This window comes from Ptiloglossa arizonensis, chromosome 5 (assembly GCF_051014685.1).
Source record: "Ptiloglossa arizonensis isolate GNS036 chromosome 5, iyPtiAriz1_principal, whole genome shotgun sequence".
NCBI lineage: Eukaryota > Metazoa > Arthropoda > Insecta > Hymenoptera > Colletidae > Ptiloglossa > Ptiloglossa arizonensis.
This window is the reverse complement of record NC_135052.1, coordinates 27,503,092-27,524,117: the sequence shown is the minus strand read 5'-3', so window position 1 is coordinate 27,524,117 and position 21,026 is coordinate 27,503,092. Positions and strand designations below refer to the sequence as shown.

General features: G+C 35.6%; 1 protein-coding gene across 3 annotated transcripts; it reads left to right on the top strand.

Annotated features, from left to right (window-relative positions):
- Positions 1-1,574: 1,574 nt before the first annotated feature.
- On the top strand, positions 1,575-15,033 carry Impe1 (Ecdysone-inducible gene E1). Of its 3 annotated transcripts, none has more exons than XM_076312079.1 (8): positions 1,577-1,914; positions 9,294-9,456; positions 9,531-9,662; positions 10,370-10,657; positions 11,622-11,771; positions 12,351-12,767; positions 13,513-13,767; positions 14,733-15,033. In XM_076312079.1, the coding sequence occupies exons 1-8, from the start codon at positions 1,861-1,863 to the stop codon at positions 14,750-14,752; spliced, it is 1,479 nt and encodes a 492-aa protein (XP_076168194.1). In that variant the 5' UTR covers positions 1,577-1,860; the 3' UTR covers positions 14,753-15,033. The 3 variants fall into 3 exon arrangements, with proteins under 3 accessions (XP_076168195.1, XP_076168194.1, XP_076168193.1); XM_076312078.1 differs by having other exon boundaries at positions 1,581-1,914; positions 11,550-11,771; XM_076312080.1 differs by lacking the exon at positions 11,622-11,771 and having other exon boundaries at positions 1,575-1,914.
- The last annotated feature ends 5,993 nt before the right edge of the window (positions 15,034-21,026 follow it).

The window sequence follows — 21,026 nt, the reverse complement described above, 5'->3', positions numbered from 1 at the left end:
AACGTACGAGAGGTCGATTTTCAAATGGCGAATTTTAAATAAAGGCACGTACCGGTTGTTCTGCAACGTGCATTCAAATTAATTAGCACCCGAATAGATTATAGTTTTACAGTATTTCTGAACTGTAATTTCGTTCCAAACTTCCTGCAATATTCTCAATAATTCCTCCTTTAAAAAATACAAATTTTAGCACGTTTCTGACTAAAAATAAAAAACATTGATACGGGAAACACACAAATTAAAACTAATTGCTCGAGTACAATTGCTATACACATTTAAAAATATAACGAATACAGTCTCGAGAATCGATTAATGTGCAAAATGTAAAAAAAATTTTTTTTTTTTAGTTATTATTAAAAATTTTTATATTTTCTTTTTTTTTTATTATAGTGAAGGAGGATGCAATAATATTTTCTACTTAGGGATGAATGAAGCAAATAGAGCTCCATCGAGATAATTTTATTATCTTTGTTCCATCAGACTCGACATCAGCATATGTTGCCGAATAGTTTTGGGATCCTGACAAAAACATTTTCGCTTCGGTAAGAAGTATTCGGGTTATGGCACATACCTTGGTAGAAAACCTGGCTCGTGAAACTTCACATTCAGGGTTGGGCAAATTTGATTTAGAGTAACGAATAAATATAATAATTTTAATAAATGATCATTTATAAAATTTATACGTTGATAGTATGACGTACAATACATTTATTTTCAGAGTTATTCGAAAGCTTCTTTTTTGAATAAAAAATGATCCGTTATTTTCGAATAACTTTCTCTCGTCTGCAATTTTTATTTTAAAAACCGGTAAATAATTATTTATTTTAAAGATTGATTCGCAATGTTATTCAAGTAAAATTTAATTCGAATAATACCCAACTCTGGTTACACGGCAGAGAAAGGCAAAATTATTATCTAAATAATAGATTCGAACAAGGAGTAAATGATAAACAACTTTACATCCGTTACTCATTGAGTAAACATTGGAATATGAATTATAGAATGAAATATTTCGTAATGACTAAAAATTTGATTGTACCCGTCGACTTTTATTCGAATAAAATTTTCTCCATCTTTGTTATACGATTGTGGAAGGGAGAAAAAGTAATCCAGAACAAGACCGAAATATTCAGGTTGTGGCACACCCTTGGAACTTAAAAATCATGGCAGAACGTTGCTCGCGAAACGTTACATAGAAGAGTAGGGTAATATTGTTATCTAGATAAACGTATCGAATAAGAAGTAAAAGATAAACAGCTTTGAATCCGTTACTCGTTGAATAAACATCGGAACATTAATTATAGAATGGAATATTCCACAACGAACGAATAAAACTTTTATCGTCCGATCGAATAAACGTTGTAAATAAATCGCCATACGTTGGTTTCGTCTATCATGTTTTTTTTCGATTAAAATTTGTCTATCTTTGTTACTCGTTGAATAAACATTGAAATATGGATTATATTTAGAATGAAATATTTCGCAGTGAATAAAAATTTGATCGTATTCGTCGTCTTTTATTTTATTTGCGGAAGGGAGAATACTTTGACGGAAGAAATCCAGAGCGAGACCGAGACCCCGACCGAGACCATGGTAAAGAAGTGGGAGAGCGAGGGAACGCGGTTCTGTCCGCTTTTCCATCGGTGCACAGGGGCCGAAAGCCTTCCAGTCAACCCGTAGCACGCGCGGATACTGCGCGCCCGTGAATCGCTCGCGAATCGTTCGTGAATCACCCTTATTCGCGCACACCTTTGGAAACGAAGTCGAGTAGGAAAGACGCTCGCGTTCGTCCACGAATCGCTCAGTCGTCGGAGGGAGGAGGGATAACAGAGACGCGCGCAGAACAGAGCCAGAGTGATCATGCGCGGGAGTCATGGAACGATTCTGCTCCTGTGCGTCGCGAGCAATTGTTTGGTGAGTGCGGGAAAAAAATCAACGAGTTCACGAGTTCGCACGAGTTGCTTTTTCATCGACACCGATTTCGACACCGCACCGATTTTTCACACGGGGTTCGAAATAGAGTAATCTTCTGTTCAAAGATCAGCTTGTGTCGGGATTTCGCGATCAGAAATCATCTGTTTATGTTTTCTCAACTCGAACGATCCGTTGCCTCGAGCGATCGTTAGCTATGGATTTACTTATCTTCTTGGGACTCGCGTATCGTTTGAAAATGAAATTTGCCCATTTTTCAGAAACCCTTAATAACTCTAGTCACTTATTACACGTTACATTCTTATATACAGATATTTTTCTGGTTGGAATACACCAGAATTTTTACGTTTTAGGATTTGACAGCAGTTAGTTCTTATTTCGGAGAACTCATACTTATTGTATTTTATTTTCTCTTTTTAGAATTGTTTTGGTTTATGAAAAGAACGTTGTCGTTCTTCTAGTATATCTATGAAATGTAATTGCAAGTTTAAATTATTTAAAACTAATTAAGAAATAAATATATGTTTTTCAAATTAGTAATTGCATTGTTATCATTCTCTTACTACTCTGAGTGAATATTAAAAATAAATTTCATGAAACTATGCAGCATGAAAGTTATATTTTCAATACATTGAAATTGGCCTTATAATTCGACATGCTGCGCGCGTATCGTCGTAGTAGTTGTTAATGCTAACTGAAAACTTTTCCATTTTTTGTTGTATCTTCGCGAAAATATTATCAACGGGTTGCTGGGAGTCTCCAAATGAAAATGAGACTAACTACGACCTTACTCAGACTATTTTTAATTATACGTAGTTTATGCTCTTGAGAAATGATTCGAATAAATTGTAATTGAAAATTATCTGGACAAGATAATATTTCGACTCATTTTCATCGAGTGAAACGTGCAAATTGATTAATGTTACTCTTATAATTCATATAATGAGAAATATAAAAAATGTTAATTCGCATTATAATGTTTGGTATCGCTTTGAAGTTACGGCCGTGCGGATCGAATTTCTCAGTTTTATTTGTTGTGGCTGTGTCTCGTTCGCTTTAAGTGGTCCGTTTGAGTTTGACCAATACCGAGAAAAAAAGTTCCGATCGCGCCTTGACCAGAGACATTTGCGTCTCAAATTTCGAACCCTAAACAAAGCATTACGGTATCGTGACCGTTTAACGCCGACTACAGATGATTTTGACGTAAAATCTTCTCGCATATCGAGTATACATACGTGTTGAACGCTCATAGGCGTTTAACGCACGCGATCGATTGATGGTCTACAGGTGTCGATCATTCAAGGGGTTAATTCGGCTGCATTTACATCGAACGAGATCAATGCGAGTTTATTAAATTGTTTTCTCGCTGCTGAAGATTTTATTGAAAAACTTTAAACTAAGAAAGTGACAAATTTTACAATTGGTATAACGAGAAATAGCCAATTGAAAATTTTATAATTTTATAAAATTTGACATACATATAGAATTATAAAAAATATTAGACGTGTATATTTTTTCATCGTCTGATACTACAAATTGATAATATTTAAGTTTAATAGTAAATTATTTATTAATAAAAGGTGACGAATAAAACCAACATGTATTCTATTCACGACGTTTATTCGATCGAACGGTTAATTTTTTTATTCGTTTACTGTAACATATTCCGTTCTATAATTTAAATTCTAATTTTTATTCAACGAGTAACGGTTGAAAAGTTGTTTAGTCGAAATTTTTGCCCGTCTGTAGGTGATACTTATTTCGTGGAACTAAACCGAACCTCAAAAAATGCAATTTTAATCAAAAATTTCAAAAACTAATAGAGCTGAAAACTAATGTTGCGTATGGAGGAAATTTGGTTTTTGACGAACAGTAATAAGGCAAGAATACAAATTTTGGTAATTCATAGGTGGTATCACTGTAGTTGATGAGGTACTTCAAAATAAGCGACTCATATTATTCGAGGCAACGAATTGTGATTCTCTAATACGGTAATCGGTGATGTATGCACATTAATGACAGAACTTGATTTTCTCGTATCGATCCATTCAATCAATTATTACGAACGAACTGGGTCACGTGACTGTTATATTTATACTTCTCAATTATAACAAGTTCGATATCTTTTTGCAATTCAAATATGCACATGTGCATGCGTTGTGTTGCTTGCAGTAAACCAAATGATACAATTCTGTCATTGTCAATCGATCGTTATCTTTGTATCTTTAACAGATGTCGAGACACCCTTTCGTAACTGTCAGACCGACTCGACTTAACCTCGTATTTATTCGTCACTGAGCTCTTTTGAATAACGAATAACATGGTGTTCGAATAAATTTCTAACGAATAACATACTTATCCGCGCATATTGAATAATTTGTTCTCGAGTGACATCGTTATTCGTTATTCATGAATAAATCTTGAGAATTCACTCTTTACGCGTTAATACCTTTTATCTGATTCTGATCTACTCCAGCAACGGTGATTAACTATCAGCGACTCCCTGTTCGCGAAACTCGAGCATTCACGCAAAAATCCGACGTGACAACGGGAAGATTCAACGGGAATTCGCGTCCACGGAAACGGGATAATGGCGGCTTCAGCGTGTTCAGTGAAGGGTGGGGGGCTCGAGTTAAACGATTCCAGCGCCGATAACCTAGCGGATAATGACGAGGGAGTCACGGAGATGCCGTGCCGCGAGCAATCGTCGTCGATTCTCGTAAACACTGCGCGCGCCGAGAATTCAATAAATTTTTCCGATTCGCTTTTGCCGCGCACGCGCGCCGTACTCGAACCGCGCGCAATTTTAAAGGTCCGTTTCCACGCGATGCAAACTTACAACTACTAACCTTTTCCGTGCTGAATTAATCAACGGTAAAAGAAGCCTCTGTGCTGAATTAATCTCACAATCCCTTTGTTGGGAATTATACTACTAAATATATGTAAAAATCGAACATGGAAGAGAGAAATCTTGCACGATATCACGCGAAAGTTAAAAATATTATGTAGGGTGAATCAATTGGACGAGTTATGTATCTTGACTTTGGTGAAAGATAGAACATTTATAAGGAGAAAAATTGAACGGTACGATAAAAAATGCACTTTTTTTTTTAATGAATCATTCTGCGCAACAAAGTGCCAGAGTATCGAATAAAATAAAAAATTAGTTAAAAAAACAATCTTTTTTGTTGGAAATATTTATAAAGTGAAAGATCCTATTTTTAACAGTTGCAGAGGTAAAAGTGTTTCTGCAAAGCTAGAATCGGTGAGAAATAGGTCATCTTTGAGGTCTGTATTTTTTTAAAAATTTCAAAAACAAGAAAATGATGACTCAAAGCCCGTGGACTGCAATAAATTTCAATTTGAACAATATTCTTGACATCGAAGAGAAAAGTGATCGATTTGGCATGGAATGACCCAATAAATGTTTATTGGCGTGAAACTTATTGAAGTAAGCATCATTACTCACTGCATGATTAAATAGAAATCGTGCAAACAGAATACTACGTAAAATCATTTCAGATTCTGGTAAAAGCTTAAATTAATCTTTCATCGCATGATTAAAAATTCACTGATTAATGATCGTAGATTAGAAACGTAGCGATGATCGTTTGATTAATGGTGCTGTTTATCGCAATTATTTCTAGTAGTCACAGAGTAATTAATTACTGTCAAACTGTACTATACGTACTGGATAAGTGGAGAGGTAGTATGTAAAAAGAAAGATTGTCACATAAATTAGTGAATAATAGTATACACGCACTATACAAGCTGCAGTTGATGTAATTTAAAGTTTTCTTGGTCTATTTACTTAGTGAAATTAATTTACATGTATTAGCCAATATTGTCGAAAATTAATGCTATGAGATATGTTCAAACGATCGTCCATCGCACTCTATATATTTTCTCCATTTTGTTTTTCCATTAATTATGACAATTTATTAGTTAGGATGATTATTAAAATAATTAAGAAGAGAAAAAATGTATTTTTTTTTTCTCAAAAAAGTCGAAAAAATTGCAATCTAGCCAAGAATAAAGTATGTCTCGTACTTGTACATTTCTTGTAGAGGTGTTTTTTGTAGCTGTTTACAGCGCCCTCTGCGCCATGCGAAAGGTTTGTAGTATTTTTTTCAAAATCACGTTCTAGCCAAGAATACTTAAGTAAACTAAAACTTGTCCCGTACATTTCTTACAGAGGTATTCTTCGTAGCTGTTTACAGCGCCATCTATACTATGCGAAAGATTTATAATTTTTTTTTTTAAATCACATTCTAGGTAAAAATACTTAAGTAAACTAAAGCATGTCTCGTACTCGTACATTTCTTGTCGAAGTATTCTTTGTAGTTGTTTACAGTGCCCTCTATACTATGCGAAACGAAAGGAAACGAAACGAAACGAACACGAGAAGCCGAGTTCGCGGCGAACAGCCGCGCGGCTCGTTGGCAGCAATTAAGCAGCCGCGAGTGAACGTAAAAGGCGCGCAACTTTAGGACGAACGTTATCGTTGTCCGTGGTCACTCGCGAAGAACGAATCAACGACTCTTCTTCGAACAAAAGTGCGAGCCGCGCGCTCACGGGTAACCGGTTAACGGTGCGCAATGCGCGTTATGTATACGCGGTCGTATCATTGACTCGTCTCGCCTCTAGCGATGGGCGTTCGAATCTCTGTCTCTCGATATACAATTTCAAACATTCGAGACCAATCGACGGTTGAAAATTCTAGTAGGGAAATTGTATTGCGAAAAAACAATCGAAAGGAACGTTCTTTCGATATCGAACGTGTTTCCATCGTTTTTAACGGCGAAGAAAATTTTCCGAACGGAATACAAAAACAGAGTCGTCTTTAACGCTACAGCTACCAGATGTGAATGTTATTTCTGTTTGTCTCGGACCACATACGTATCTTCAAAGTTGGACGGGGAGAGAACAAATTAATTCACGAGTATCGTTAGTTGTCTGTTTCAATAATCGTCCACGTATATTGTAGACGTCTTAATATATCTATATATATTATAATCGTCGATATATATCTGTATATATTATCTATATATATTATAATCGTTGATATATATATTATCTATACATATTATAATCGTCGCTATATAGCTATATATATATCTATCTATATATATATATATATATATATATTATAATCGTTGATATATATCTATATATATATATTATTTATACATATTATAATCGTCGCTATATAGCTATATATATTATCTATATATATCGTAATTTGAATTTCTACAACGTTAACGTTTCGAAGCGGTTGAAAATCATCAGTAGTGGCCTCGTACGTTTCGAAGCCCGTAACGGCCTATTCGTCGCCGCCATTATCGCTTCTCCTCTCCGACAACAGTTGTTCCGCTATCATCTAGAGCTTCTGTTTTCTTTACCTCTCCTTCCGCGTTTCCCTGTTTCGTTTGCCGCGAGTTCCACGCGAGAAACTGCACCGGCATTGTTCGATCGTTCGTGAGAATCTCAGGGACGGTCGGAACGCGGCTTAAGCCGCGTGTTCATGTGACGTTAAGTCACGAGTTTTATTCACCGTGACAGTGAATATCACATTTGTCGCCGGTGGAAATTGAAAGTAGCGTTGTCACGACGCGATCCGATCGCTGTTTTCAAATCCGAGCCGAGATCGATTTTTTAATTAATACCAAAATTATCGATTTCGATATCTTAACATTTTATTCGGTATTCTAACATTAACTGTACCACGTGACCGTTTTAAAGTTCAATTTAAAATTGTTAGTTCTCTCGTACGTTTAACTTCACGTAAATTTTTACATGTATTCCTTTGGAGAAATATTTATTTTGTATATACCGTTACGGTATAAATTATTTCGATTCGATTTATAAATAAAAATTAATTGTAAATACAAAGAATAATAAATAAATATTTTTTAGACGTTACCGTACTCCTTAATACGTTGTATAGTTGAAGAAAAAAAAGAAACAGAATAGGGAAGAATAATTAATTGAAAAAACTTTCAAGATTATTCTTCAATCGGTTCATTTGTCGGTGTTGTCAAATTTTGTAAACATTTCTGCGTTGAGAATCCATTTTCATGTGCGCGTACGTTTTTCTTACAAGTTGTTCGTTTCTTCACTGTGTAAATAATTTCATCTAGGAAGCGAAGGGGCGACAAAATCGCATTACTCTGCGCCATGTAGATGACAAATGTGGTGGCATAAAACTGTATGAAAACACCAGCAAAAAATGGTCACACAGTCATGCCTTTCAAATGGCCCGACTTTAATGTCACGTGAACACGTACCTCTAATGATGTTGGGGTCGAGTAAAAACGAAGAGAAAAACGTTCGAGAGGTTAGGTTGTTATTTCGTTTTGTTTCATTATTATTATTATTGTTGTAACGTCTTTGTCACGCCAATAATTATAAATATCACATATCGTACATGACAAGGACCATTTTTAACATTGTCTAGGTACAGTAATGCCCTTCGTGTTGTCACAGAGATATTTTTTCCATTTCTTGGAACTGCTCCCATGTTGACGCCATGTTGAGGTTAATTCGAAGATACATAGCTCGACGCTATTTCGCTTTCTGGGTTTATGGCTGGGTCCAGAATTGAATAGGCCGTTGTTATAAGCCATGCATTCTCTTCACTGGCGACTTGCAGTCGCATAGTTGCAATAGCGCTCGTTTAAATTCGTGTACTATATATCGGTAACGATTTCATTCCAGTGAAGAGATACAGTACCAGTGAACGAGGAAGAAATAGTGTGTCAAGTAGCGATGGGCTCAATTAAAAAAATTAGTATTAATGTTATTATTAGTAATTTAAAATGCTCTCTTAAATTCAATAGGGGTGATTTCGAGCATTTCAAAGAAACACCGCACGCACTACGACGAATCATTCAAGATTAAAATTTTTTCATTCGTCCACTTTATCTTTATAATAACGATACCAATAGATCGGCGAGATTCTCCCGATTAAAATGAGTACAAACACGACGTACATCGGACGAACTTTGTTCGTAACAAATTTAAATGTCTCAGCTAGTGAAAAAATAGAACAATAGTAAAATTTCTCCGATTTGTATCGTGTTTGGACTCGTTTTTATCGGGAAAAGCTTACCAATTTGTTGACACCACTGTTGTACAGATAAAATGAAAAATGTGAAAATTGAAATTTTTGTAATTGGGCTCAATACGAAAATATTGGGTTGTTCGAAAAGTCATTTCGTTTTCCAAAATGGAGAATATATATAATTTAATAAAATGTTTATACACTCTAAAAAAAATCGTGTTTTATTTTCACCAAAAAAAAAAACTAAATGTCTTTCCGAACGACTCGATAGTAAAAAGTTTTTCAATTTGTGTTTCAGGTAACGATCCTATCTTCGCCAACGACGAGAACCACTGTATTGGGAGATGCGTGCAACAGAGACGGAGACTGCGAATCGAGCATCGTAGGTGGTCAGTGTCACTTCGGTTATTGTCGTTGCTCGCCATATTTCGCCGAGTACAATGCGACGCGCTGTATCGAGGGTGAGTATTTTCCCCCGATCGTTTCGCGGGAACTCGCGACGAGAACTAACAAGCTTCATTGTCCGATGAAATAGCTACGCTTCTGGGCCAGGAGTGTCTCGTTGAGAAGCAATGTTCCCTGAAAGTGGCCAATAGCGGATGTTTTGATGGCTTTTGCGGCTGCAAAGATGGATTCATCCAATTTCGTCGACACACTTGTCTCGGTCGTAAGTATAGTGATCTCGATATAATTAACTAAACGTAGATAGTAAATTAATTATGCACTAATAGAATTAACTCGATTTGTGTGTGTCACGTTTGAACTAATTTCACTCGAAATAGTCTCGACAATTCACCGATACTGTTTTCATAAAGATTGCACGATTATTTGTTTACTCGCGGCATCCCTTTGAAGCGTCGAGTCTCGACCGACGCTGCTCGACGTACTGTGTCTATCTCGTTTCCTTCCGTTCTCTGTTTTTATTCTACGAGATCAGACGGCGAAGCTCGAGGCATTGAACGGTGGGGGAACAGTGAGGTTAGTTCATCTAAATTTAAACGAACTAATCTCGGTTAAATTTAAACCAATCACTGGTAGTTATTCATTCAGTGCGAATAATTCCGATGCGCGATTAAAGTTTGTTATTAATAAAAATTGAAATTTTTTATTTTCGTCACTGCATCGTTATGGAAATATTATTAACGAATCGGTGAGGTTCTCCGGATAAAAACGAGACCGAACACGACCTAGTTTGGATCATTTCGATTATTTGTTATATCAATAATTAAAAAAAAAAAAAAATGATCAATACTTATAATTTAAAATAATCCGGACGAGGTCGTGCGTGGATTTATTTTTATCGAGATACGTTAATTTATCGATGGTCCTTTTATGACGATATAACGAAAAATATAAACATTTGTAATTTTTCAGCGGCGAAATTGGGCGAGGTTTGCTACGAGCACGCCCACTGTAGACTCTGGCAGAAGAATTCTCATTGCGACTTTTTGATTCCCGATTTGTTCGGTCGGTGTCAATGTACTGCGCCAATGCGGCGCGAGAACGATGTTTGTCGTTTGGACGATCTCGTCAGACCTCCCCCTCTTTTCGATCAACATTCTGACGTCTTCAGTTCGACGGAAACTGTACTAGGAACCGACGAGATCGATAAAATCGACGACGATCACACTTCGAGACCCGACGATCAGCAGGAGGAAACGGGTAAATATATAGGTTATAAGGTAGCAATCGCTGAACTTCGCAATATTCTAGTTTTTGTTCTTCTTTTCCTATCAACTACGTTCCCAAGAATTTGCATTCCGTTATGCTGTAATAAAGTAGTTGAAACACTTGCTACCGTGCGTCGCATATATGTACATATGCGAAGACCTAACCTAGACAAAAATTTGCGGTACAATCAGGGAGAGGGCGATTCTTTACGTGAAAATAAATCGAAAATGTCGAACAACATTTTTTCGTACGAGGCTTCGTTTTCGAGAGAATTAATTTTGAAACTTCACGGGGTATGCGCGCGATTGAGAACCACTTGGCTAATTTGCCCGCCCATTGTTCGTTACTTCTACTCGTGGTAATATTTCAGAAATATTAATAACATGCGTTTCTCGAGGAATTTTAAAATCGAATTGTTCATCGTCGAAGAATTTCACTTCATTTTTTTAATTTATTTTTACACGAACGATCACTTCCTTTTAATTTTATGTCTATATAAACAAATGAAGTACGACCTACAGACGAATATCACTCATTATCACACGTGTAAATATATTTTATAGAATATTCAATTGGCCTATTCAATACATTTAATTTGCACATAAGTAAAGATATATATGTATAACAGTAAATAGAAGTACTACAAATATAGCGTGGTCTGTGGTAGCAATTTTACGACTTAACGGTGGTAGTGTGTTAATTAAATAAAGTGCAAACCTTTGAATCCGTTACCGGGTTGCAGTTTATAATTCTTGAAGCATTCGAGCGTATCGGTGACGTTGCATCCTCCTTTCGTTCTTACTTAATTACGAGCGTCATTACCACGCCTATGAACTTGAAAGGAGGGAGTGAAAATGAGCTTCGATTCGATCTACCTTTGCAGGCGTTGAAATTTCTTGGTTGAAAAACGATACCATTCCCGCGACTACGCGCGCTCCATCTCTCCTGATTCCAGTGAACTTGGTCACGGTGCCGAACGCAAGCGATTTGACGACCAGTCCGCCTTTACCGATCGAAAACGGGGATGACGACGATGACTCCATCGTCGTCGAAGCGATCACGGATTTTCCGACGACGTTGAACTCAGTTTCTAGTTCGACCTTGGGTAAGTTAACACGAGCGAACGATTTACATTGTACGGTATCCTTAACCAATTGAGCGCTACGGACCCTTATATGCTTTCAACCGAATGCGGTGAACGTCTATGGGCGTTCGAAAAATACGTAACATATAAGACTGGCTTTCAAATTTTTTCTACCAAAAAGATTAAGACTGATATGCTATACTTTAACTTAAAAAGAAATTTTCGATGTTTACGAATCGACACTATCAACGAGTAATAATCACGAAGCAGGGTGAAATTGTTCCCAAAGAACACGAAAATTATGTTCACAATTTATAGCCATTGAATATTCGATTGATATTAACTATTTCGTTTTTAACGCCGGCTTTGATCCGTATCCAAAATCCTTTGGATCAAAGGGCCGACTGTGGTCGGTATTTACGCAACGACAGGTCGATCCTAACGCCGACTATGGTTGGCTCTCGGAACTATACACCATATTCGCAATAATTATTACCATTTACAAAACAGACACTCACAGCGGATTTCTTTGTACACAGAAAGAACTTTCGCGCACACGTACACTGAAACAAAAAGTTGATTCGATTCCGCTGTTTACAGGACCTTTGAAGACGGATCGACACGAGTCGAGCACAGCAACAGCAGTTAGTTTGGGATTCGATTGCGTCACTGATCTTGAGTGTCGATTGGCGGATCCTTACTCGAGGTGTATAGATGGCGTTTGTGACTGCGGATTTCGCGGGAACACGAGTTGCAGCGCAAGGAGAAGAGGTTGCGCTGCAGGTACCTTCCAGTGTAGAAGCACCGGAGTTTGTATCAGTTGGTTCTTTGTTTGCGACGGAAGACCGGATTGCGCGGATGGATCGGACGAAAGGTGCACCAAGCAAGATCCTGAATGTCCGACGGAAGCGTTCCGCTGCGAGAAGAGCAAGAATTGTGTATCGAGAGCAGCGTTATGCGACGGCACTCGCGATTGCCCGCACGGCGAGGACGAGATCGGTTGCAACGACAGGCGAAGTAAGTTTTTGTAATTGTTTACCACAGTAAGGGGTTTTTTTATAGAACACCATGTACGTGTCAAAAATGTAATTTTTTAGAAGAAAGAATTGGATTATTTACAAAATCTGATTTATTTTTATCATTGTATGCGACTAAGATTCCAATAACCTACATACGTCGTATAATTTTCTATTGTTCACGTTAATAATGTGTTCCAAGCAACAGACGGTTTAAAGTTTCTGGATGAGTAAAGTCTCTCCGTACTAATGTCTCGGTATCAAATGTTACGTATCGAGGAGACACTTTTTTCGTTCGCTGGTAACGTCAAACTTAGAAAAGGACAACGAGCGAAAAGAAATAGAGAGGACGAGTGTCACAGTAGCTGGCAGAAATCAAAAGCGTATCGGTGAGACTCTATTAATGCAGTTACAAAACGTTTTCACGGTGAATTATTTTTTAACGGAAAAATATGTGTCGTGTTTGGTTTCGTTTTAATCAAGAGAATATAAGGAATATGTTGAAAAAGTTACATTACAAAAAGAATTAAAATTAAGAAAGCTTTGTCGTTGCATTAGTATTGTTTTTATCCCTTCGTAGATATTTCATAACGAATCGAATTACACTACACGTTTTACGCTCGGCGACCCAGCTCCAGAGGGGACATCTCCCTAGTAGTGGGAATAATAATTTTACCCAAAGTGTAGAGATCTTCTTTTTCGAATATCGACAGATTTTATTACAATAGTTTCGATTGGTTTCTCAGAGTGCCCGGACGGAGCGTTCAGATGTAACAACGGCCAGTGTCTGCCGGCGTACGAATTCTGCAATGCAGTAGTGTCTTGTCGAGATGGCAGCGACGAGCCGAGGGGCGCTTGTCGGACGCGGAATCGCGGAAGGATTTCCGCACGACAATGTCCGTTCAGATGCGATAACGGAAGATGTCGCTCGGATGCGATAGCTTGTAGCGGTCGTGATGGTTGCGGAGACGGTTCCGATGAGAAGCGTTGCTCAGTCTGCAGTTAGTATCTGAATATTCTTTTTTTTGTACAATATATTTTTACGCAGTAAATTATGTCGCAAAGAGATTTTTTACGAAATAAAATTTTACTCATCGTGTTTATGTGTACAGTTTCGCGCTGTTGGATTTTTATATTCATCGAATTGTATTTAGTACATATATATCGTTATCGTATTGTTAGTTAAACGCGTTTAGGGGAATTCGTTCCGAAGCATGTAACTCTCTCTGTCGGTAAAACGACAGTTGTTACCTTACTGTTCATCTTACTTTTTGCACATGTCTCATTTCTCGCATACTTTCTCTTCTGTTTCCTTTATTTCCAGGTTACAAACATACTAATGTACGTATATACACATTAAATCCTTATTTCTACGTTTATATTTTTATATTTTAAATATGGTAACGGTGATAAGCAAAATGTAGATATTTGTCGAGCGATATTTCCTTATTCAGAAACTCTTAGAAGGCAGACAAAAATATTTGGCTACATGCCAGTATCCTTGAATAGGTCACCTAGTTACTCTTGTTTCCTTTACTCGGGCAATTGTTGCGTATTATTTTTATATTCGGTATATTATTCATTTATCACTATTCAATTATCATTCATATTTGTAGGTTATTTGTGTTCTTTCTCTATTTTTTGCACTTTTATCAAACTCTTATTACACTTAACATTTCTTTGACTTTTGTATCAATATTGTCAGTACTTTTGGTCTGATGATTGTTATATCCGGTGTACATACTTCGTAACTATGCTTAATTGCACTCAGGGGACCTGGAGCAGGCGATAAATAATATCGGTCTCCCCTTGCGGAAGGAAACACGCATCCGCAATAAACATTCTAATAATCGCGTGGACGTCGTTGCAGTGCGAAATGACATTTGTCTGTTTTTTTTTTACTTCATATCTGAGATAAGGATAGTGCATTTTACGAAGTTGAATCGCTATTTGTTTTATGTTTCAGGATGTTCGGCGCTTCCTTAACCCACTCGGACAATGATTAGAGAAACGAATCACCGCCTACGCGTTCGTCGTGACCGTTCACGTTATTCGTGGAAACGGGATGGTGTATCCAAAACGCCGAGCGCCATTTTGAATTGCGCACCGACCAAAGACGTTTCGAGGACCATGGATTAACGTCGAGACCGGTTTGCAAGCAACGATCCGCTTCTTACCACTGTGTTCTCTTCGCCGTTGTACTCTTCGATGCATTTTTACAATAAAAAATTTTCAACCGACAAACAAATTTTCTTGATAAATCTCTAACGCGAACGTCGTTAATTTTTACAGTGGTGAAAGTTGGAAACGTGTATCTTGCGTACGAAAATTTAATTATTATTCAGGTTATGCAGAGTACAGTAATGGAAGATGTTTTTTTTTTTGGAGCAATTCATTTTTGTTATGGCACAAATATGTTAAGTCTCAAATTTATAAAGGCGATTAAATCGATTGGGAGATAATTTTATCAGCTATATGTATACCATACTTTGAGAAAAAATATTAAAAATAGATAGAGTTATTGTACAGATAGTGAAATGGTATTTGAGAGACTAAACTTTTTACAACAAATTTTTTTTGGAGGGAAAGAAGAATCTCAAGTTTTTTTAAATGGAAAGTTGTATTAAATAAAAAAAATAATTCTAGTAAATATAATTGAGCTCTCTCGACCACAAAAAATTAATATTTTCTGTTCAAAAAAATGTTGAGGATCGCCTGTCATTTAACTGTAGCGAAAATGAAGTTGATAGTCTTATTATATTTGGAGAAAAGAGCTTGTAATACTTTATGTGGCACACCTTGTGTAAAACGAAACGCGTTTTAAATTATAAGATTTTTACTTCTGACATATAAACGAATTATAAGGTCAATAAATTTCCTAAACATTTTCTCACGTTTTAAGAATCTCTGATCACGTTAGTATTATCAAAAATAATTTTTTTTTAAATGTGCCTATACACGTAAGTATGTTGGTACGTCTGCCAATACGATTGCATCTAAATGGCTTAATTGATTTCAATAACGCTTCATACTTCAGTTTCATATTCTCATTTCAATATTTAAATAGATTCTGAGCAAAGTCGATCCATGTACAACGATAGTTACTCCTTTTGATTCTTTAATTTTTCTGACATACATTTTGAAAAATTAAAAAAAAATGTTTGAAATGAATTTTAAAGAAAATTAAATTTTACACGAAATAGTTTAACAAACATTTCCTCCATTTTCATTCAAGCGATACGGCGGACAGTGTTGCGTCAGTATTCGTACTTGTTAATTAATTGTTTCATTTGTAATCTACAAAAAATATTGACATTATTGATCCGAAATATGGAAAAATACTCTTGAGAAGAACGTGGTATCGCACATAAGAAAAATGTGTATTAATATTTCTTTGATTGTAAACTATACGAACTTGAACGTTTGATCCTGTACGACCTGTAACTTTTTTTATGGTTGATCTTTTATTCTATCACTTGTACCACAAGCAGAATAGCCAAGCAGACGAGCTAAATCCCAAGCCGAAGGAGTGGGGGTAGGCGGCTAGGCGGGTGGACCTTCTCAGTCTCCCACCGTGCGACGGAGTGGGAGAACGTAACGGGTGTACCTACTGTATTGTAATAAATTATTTGATCCTATTATTTAGGGTGTTACAAATTAGACAACGTTGGTAATTTTCCAGACTCTCCGATACTCCAAATGATCAATAATGCTTCGAATATGTCACTCTTTTTTCGTTATACATTCTAAATATTTCATATCGAAACCATGGTTTCCAATTCCATCGATTAAAAATCATGGTTCTAAATTTCACCAATTCAAAACTTCTCCCTCCCCCCTAGATCTTCCAAAACTGTCGAGTATATAGTATATTCGAAGGGAAGAGTGTCCTCAGATTAATCGATTCATAATACACTCTCTTTATAGCGTGTAGGTACGTAATTTGTTAATTAGGGACGCGACAGAAGCCAATAGGAGCACCCGTTATTTCCCCCACTCCGCTGCGAGACAGTGAAGGACGACCCACCAGCTGACTTCCCCCACTACTTCGACTTGGAATTCAGCTTATCAGTCTGGTTACCTTGACTGTAACTAATCTGAATAAGAACACGAATAATTTTTACCGAATCACGAGTTTTACAAAACTTGATTCGAATATCTGACACAATTACGTTAGATCTTGATTTTATATAGGGGATTTAATCGATTCATTAGCGAATAAAAACGTAATCGATTAAAAAATAAAAAAAGTGGTTCCACAGAGATAATTTTATCAGCTGTATTTATATTATACTTCGTGAAAAAATATTGAAAGTAGACAGAGTTATCGTACAACCAGTTTCAAAAAATGTATTTCAAGAAAAACGTTTAAAGTTTGGTTCGGTGCATCCACGGTTGCTAGTACAGCCTGCAGTACTGTAGACGTTGATAAATTATTATCAATATAATTTTTTTTCGAACGTAGACAGATAGCATCCGATTATTTGCTTGTTAAAATAACACTGTCGTTAACATGTACAAATTTGTATTTGATTAAGAATGTTTTCCAAGAAATAATAATTGAGTGTAAATATTTTTACAAAGTATTAAATGGTTGCCGATTGTGTTTCCATACTTACGTGTTTAACACAGTTTGATTTGACACAGAATATAATTTACAAGAGGGTACCGATGATATCGATTGAATACCATTGCGATCAGTAGACGGAGAAAGTATGATCAGTCCTGGAAGGAGTTGAAGGTCGTATTGGGTCAGACATAGTAGTCACCCGTGGTGAGGTCTGCTACTGATTGCAAGTGAAATTACTCAACATTGTTTATATTCTTGCTCGTGGTACAAATGGGAGAGTATTCATAATAAAAAGGAAATATAAATTTCTAATTTTGATAATTTAAGTATATAAATTTTTAATTTCGGTTATTTTGAGAATGTGAATTTCTAATTTCGATAATTTAAGTATATAAATTTCTAATGTCAATAATTTAAGTATATAGATTTCTAATTTCGATAACATAAGAATACGAATTTCTAATTTCGATAATTTAATTTTTATCGAACAAGAAACGTTTCTCACTGGATTTTACGGTGGCAAGTTTGAAAAGTCGTATTACAACAATGAACCTTGACGAATGTTTTCTTAAACTCGTTAACAATGGTACACATTTCAATCAAGTATGGTAAGTATGTAATTACAGTACGCTGCAAGGTTAATAACAATGGATCTTTCCAGGCATACATCTATGCTGTTAAACGCATACAGGGTGTTCACTTCAAAACTTTATATCCATGAAAATTAGAACTTCGTGTTCTTAATTTATCGAAATTAGCAAATTTATATACTTAAATTATTAAATTTAGACATTGATATTTTTCTTTTATTATGGATATTTTCTAATTTGTACCACGAGCAAAAATATAAACAGTGTTGAGTAATTTTCACTTGCAATCAGTAGCAGACTTAACCACAGTGACTACAATGTCTGACCCAATACGACCTGCAACTCCTTCCAGGACTGATCATACTTTCTCCCTCTACTGATCAGAGTAGTACTGATCCACCATTAAATTATAATTTACAATCGACCAGAATCAACCATTTATAACTATTTATGAGTACAAAAATATCGATTGCTCTGTTATTTTCCTATTTAACCTAATACAAGGTGGGTCGAATAAAGTGTTACAAGTTATTTTCTCAGAATCTAACAAAGACATTAACTTCAATTTTGTTGCACTTAACTAGTACAATAGGACGAATCTTTTAGTGTATGACAAATTTTGTCAAGGTGTTTGTTGGAGGGAAAAGGGGGGATCTTGCAATATTTATTTTAAACGAGAAGTGGTATAAATGTTTTGTTATCGAGATAGTCCTCATCAAACCGAATAATTATTTACTTGAACTACTTTTTCCTATTTGATATTCTTTCTTGAGGTCAATATTTTAATATTTGTAAATAGGGTTAATATTTTTTTTTAAATAGGTGAAAGTGACGTTCTTTATCTTCGAAGATAAGAAAAAGCTATACGATTCGTTGTTAGGAGGATAGAACAAGAAATTTACGAAAGAAAATCGATGTCGTTGCGTTATCATAGTGGAGAATTTATCATTTTGCAAAATTGCACGCACGCTACCTGAGCTGATATTAAACTGTTCTAGATACCAAACTCCCTAAATAGCACGAGTTCACGAATACGTGCAATATTTTCATCGGTGTGCTTCCAACCCTGAGGATCGTCTTCCATGTTATAATTTCCATCCTGGAACCTTTTTACATATAGTACTTCATAAAATTCTCTTCATAGGCTACTTTTAACGTGTCTACTTTTAATTAATAATTTGACAGTCGTACGGTTCGCACAAAGCTACACTAAAATGTTTTTCATCGAAAATTTATAAATTCAAAATTTTTTAAAGACATTGAAATATTCTCGATACCTATTACTTTACTATTAAATTTAACAGTAAAATAATTTTACTATTAAACAAAATTACACAAGTGTCTTTTTTGTCGAATTTATACGAATTGAAAATTGTTGTTAACTAGTGTCAATTTACATAAACGAACTAAAAACGGTTTTTGAAAATCTAGCTATTTGACAGGAATAATTTATTTATTCGTTCGTTAATTATTAAACCAAATTAAACAAATATCTGTTTCATGGAATTTATACGAATTGAGAATTATTGTTAACTAGTGTCGATTTACAGAGAGGAACTGAAAACCATTTTTCGAGATGTAACAATTCGATACGAAAGATTTGAAACAATTTTATCGCTCGAACGACGTTTATAGACTAATGCAAGGCATACGAAGGTGCTAATAATAGTATTGCCAAGAACTATAATTCTAGATATCGGTATGAACATACGACCGCCAGAGTCCAAATTTAAACAAAAATTTTAATCGAGTGAGTGGAAGATGGAAATGAGTTAGATCACGTATACGTGACAACGGCCAGTAGATACTAATAATACTATTATCAAGAAGTATAATTGTAGATATAGGTATGAATATAAAATATATAGATAAAATTTAAACAAAAACTCAAGTCGAGTGAGTGGAAGATAAAAATGAAGTAGATCACGTATACGTGACAACGGCCAGTAGATACTATTAATACTATTATCAAGAAGTATAATTGTAGATATAGGTATGAACATACAATATATAGATAAAATTTAAACAAAAACTCAAGTCGAGTGAGTGGAAGATGAAAATGAAGTAGATCACGTATACGTGACAACGGCCAGTAATAGCTGGTCAGGAATGTCACGTATATGTGACTGTGGACGCGGAAGTTTTAATTTGTTCTTTCAAAAGAAGAAATTCACACATCTGACGACACAAAGCAACACCTACTCGCTAAAAGTGCTGTAACAAGCGAACAGCTTATCGCAGACTCGTGAAATTCCATCCGTTTATAAATAAAATTATTAACCGCGTTCCTCTCACGGCGAAACAATCGCAGCGTTGCCAGTGTAGAAAAGAAAAAATATTTCACGAATTCTTTTCAACGGAGCAGTAAGACGAAGAAAATTCCTCACGAGTTTTATCGAAAAATTCCGAGAATTGACGAATATTGTAGTACAATTTAATAATTTACAATTAAAATTTTGGAATCGTGGTAGGTGAATAATCAACAATAATGTATTTTTTGCACCTCCTGCGATCATCTATCTCTTTTATCTATCTCTTGAATAATAAAAGTGAATCATCGTAGTAAATTTTGAAAAATAATATTATATAAAAAAAAGTCTTATCGAATAGATTGCATCGATGAGAAAAATATGTCGTTTACAGTGATGGAATGTATGCATCGTTGACGCCCCAAGTGATATTTTAAATATGTTTTTCTTGAAACATATACAGGGTGTCTTACCTAACTCGAGCGTCTAAAACATCTCGTTTGTTTATTATGACAAAAGAAAATGTTAGGGACAAGAATTGGTCAAGTCTGTGGGGCAAGTATCATAATGGACAGATAATTTTGTTCAAGGTCGTATCTTCGAGATTGTAAGGTTATTAAATGTTTTTTTTGTTTTAAATAGAACGATATATTTGTATCGTCGTTACACGATAATCGAGGTCAAAACGAATCCAACAATCTGTAACATTATGACCTTCACGTGACCTTGAGTAGGAAATGTTTATCAAAAATTGAACAATTGATCGAATATTAAATGGTAAATATAAATTTCAAATTTCTCGGTCTTCGTTTACCGCAAATCGGTACTCTTTGGAAATTTATCGTGATTTA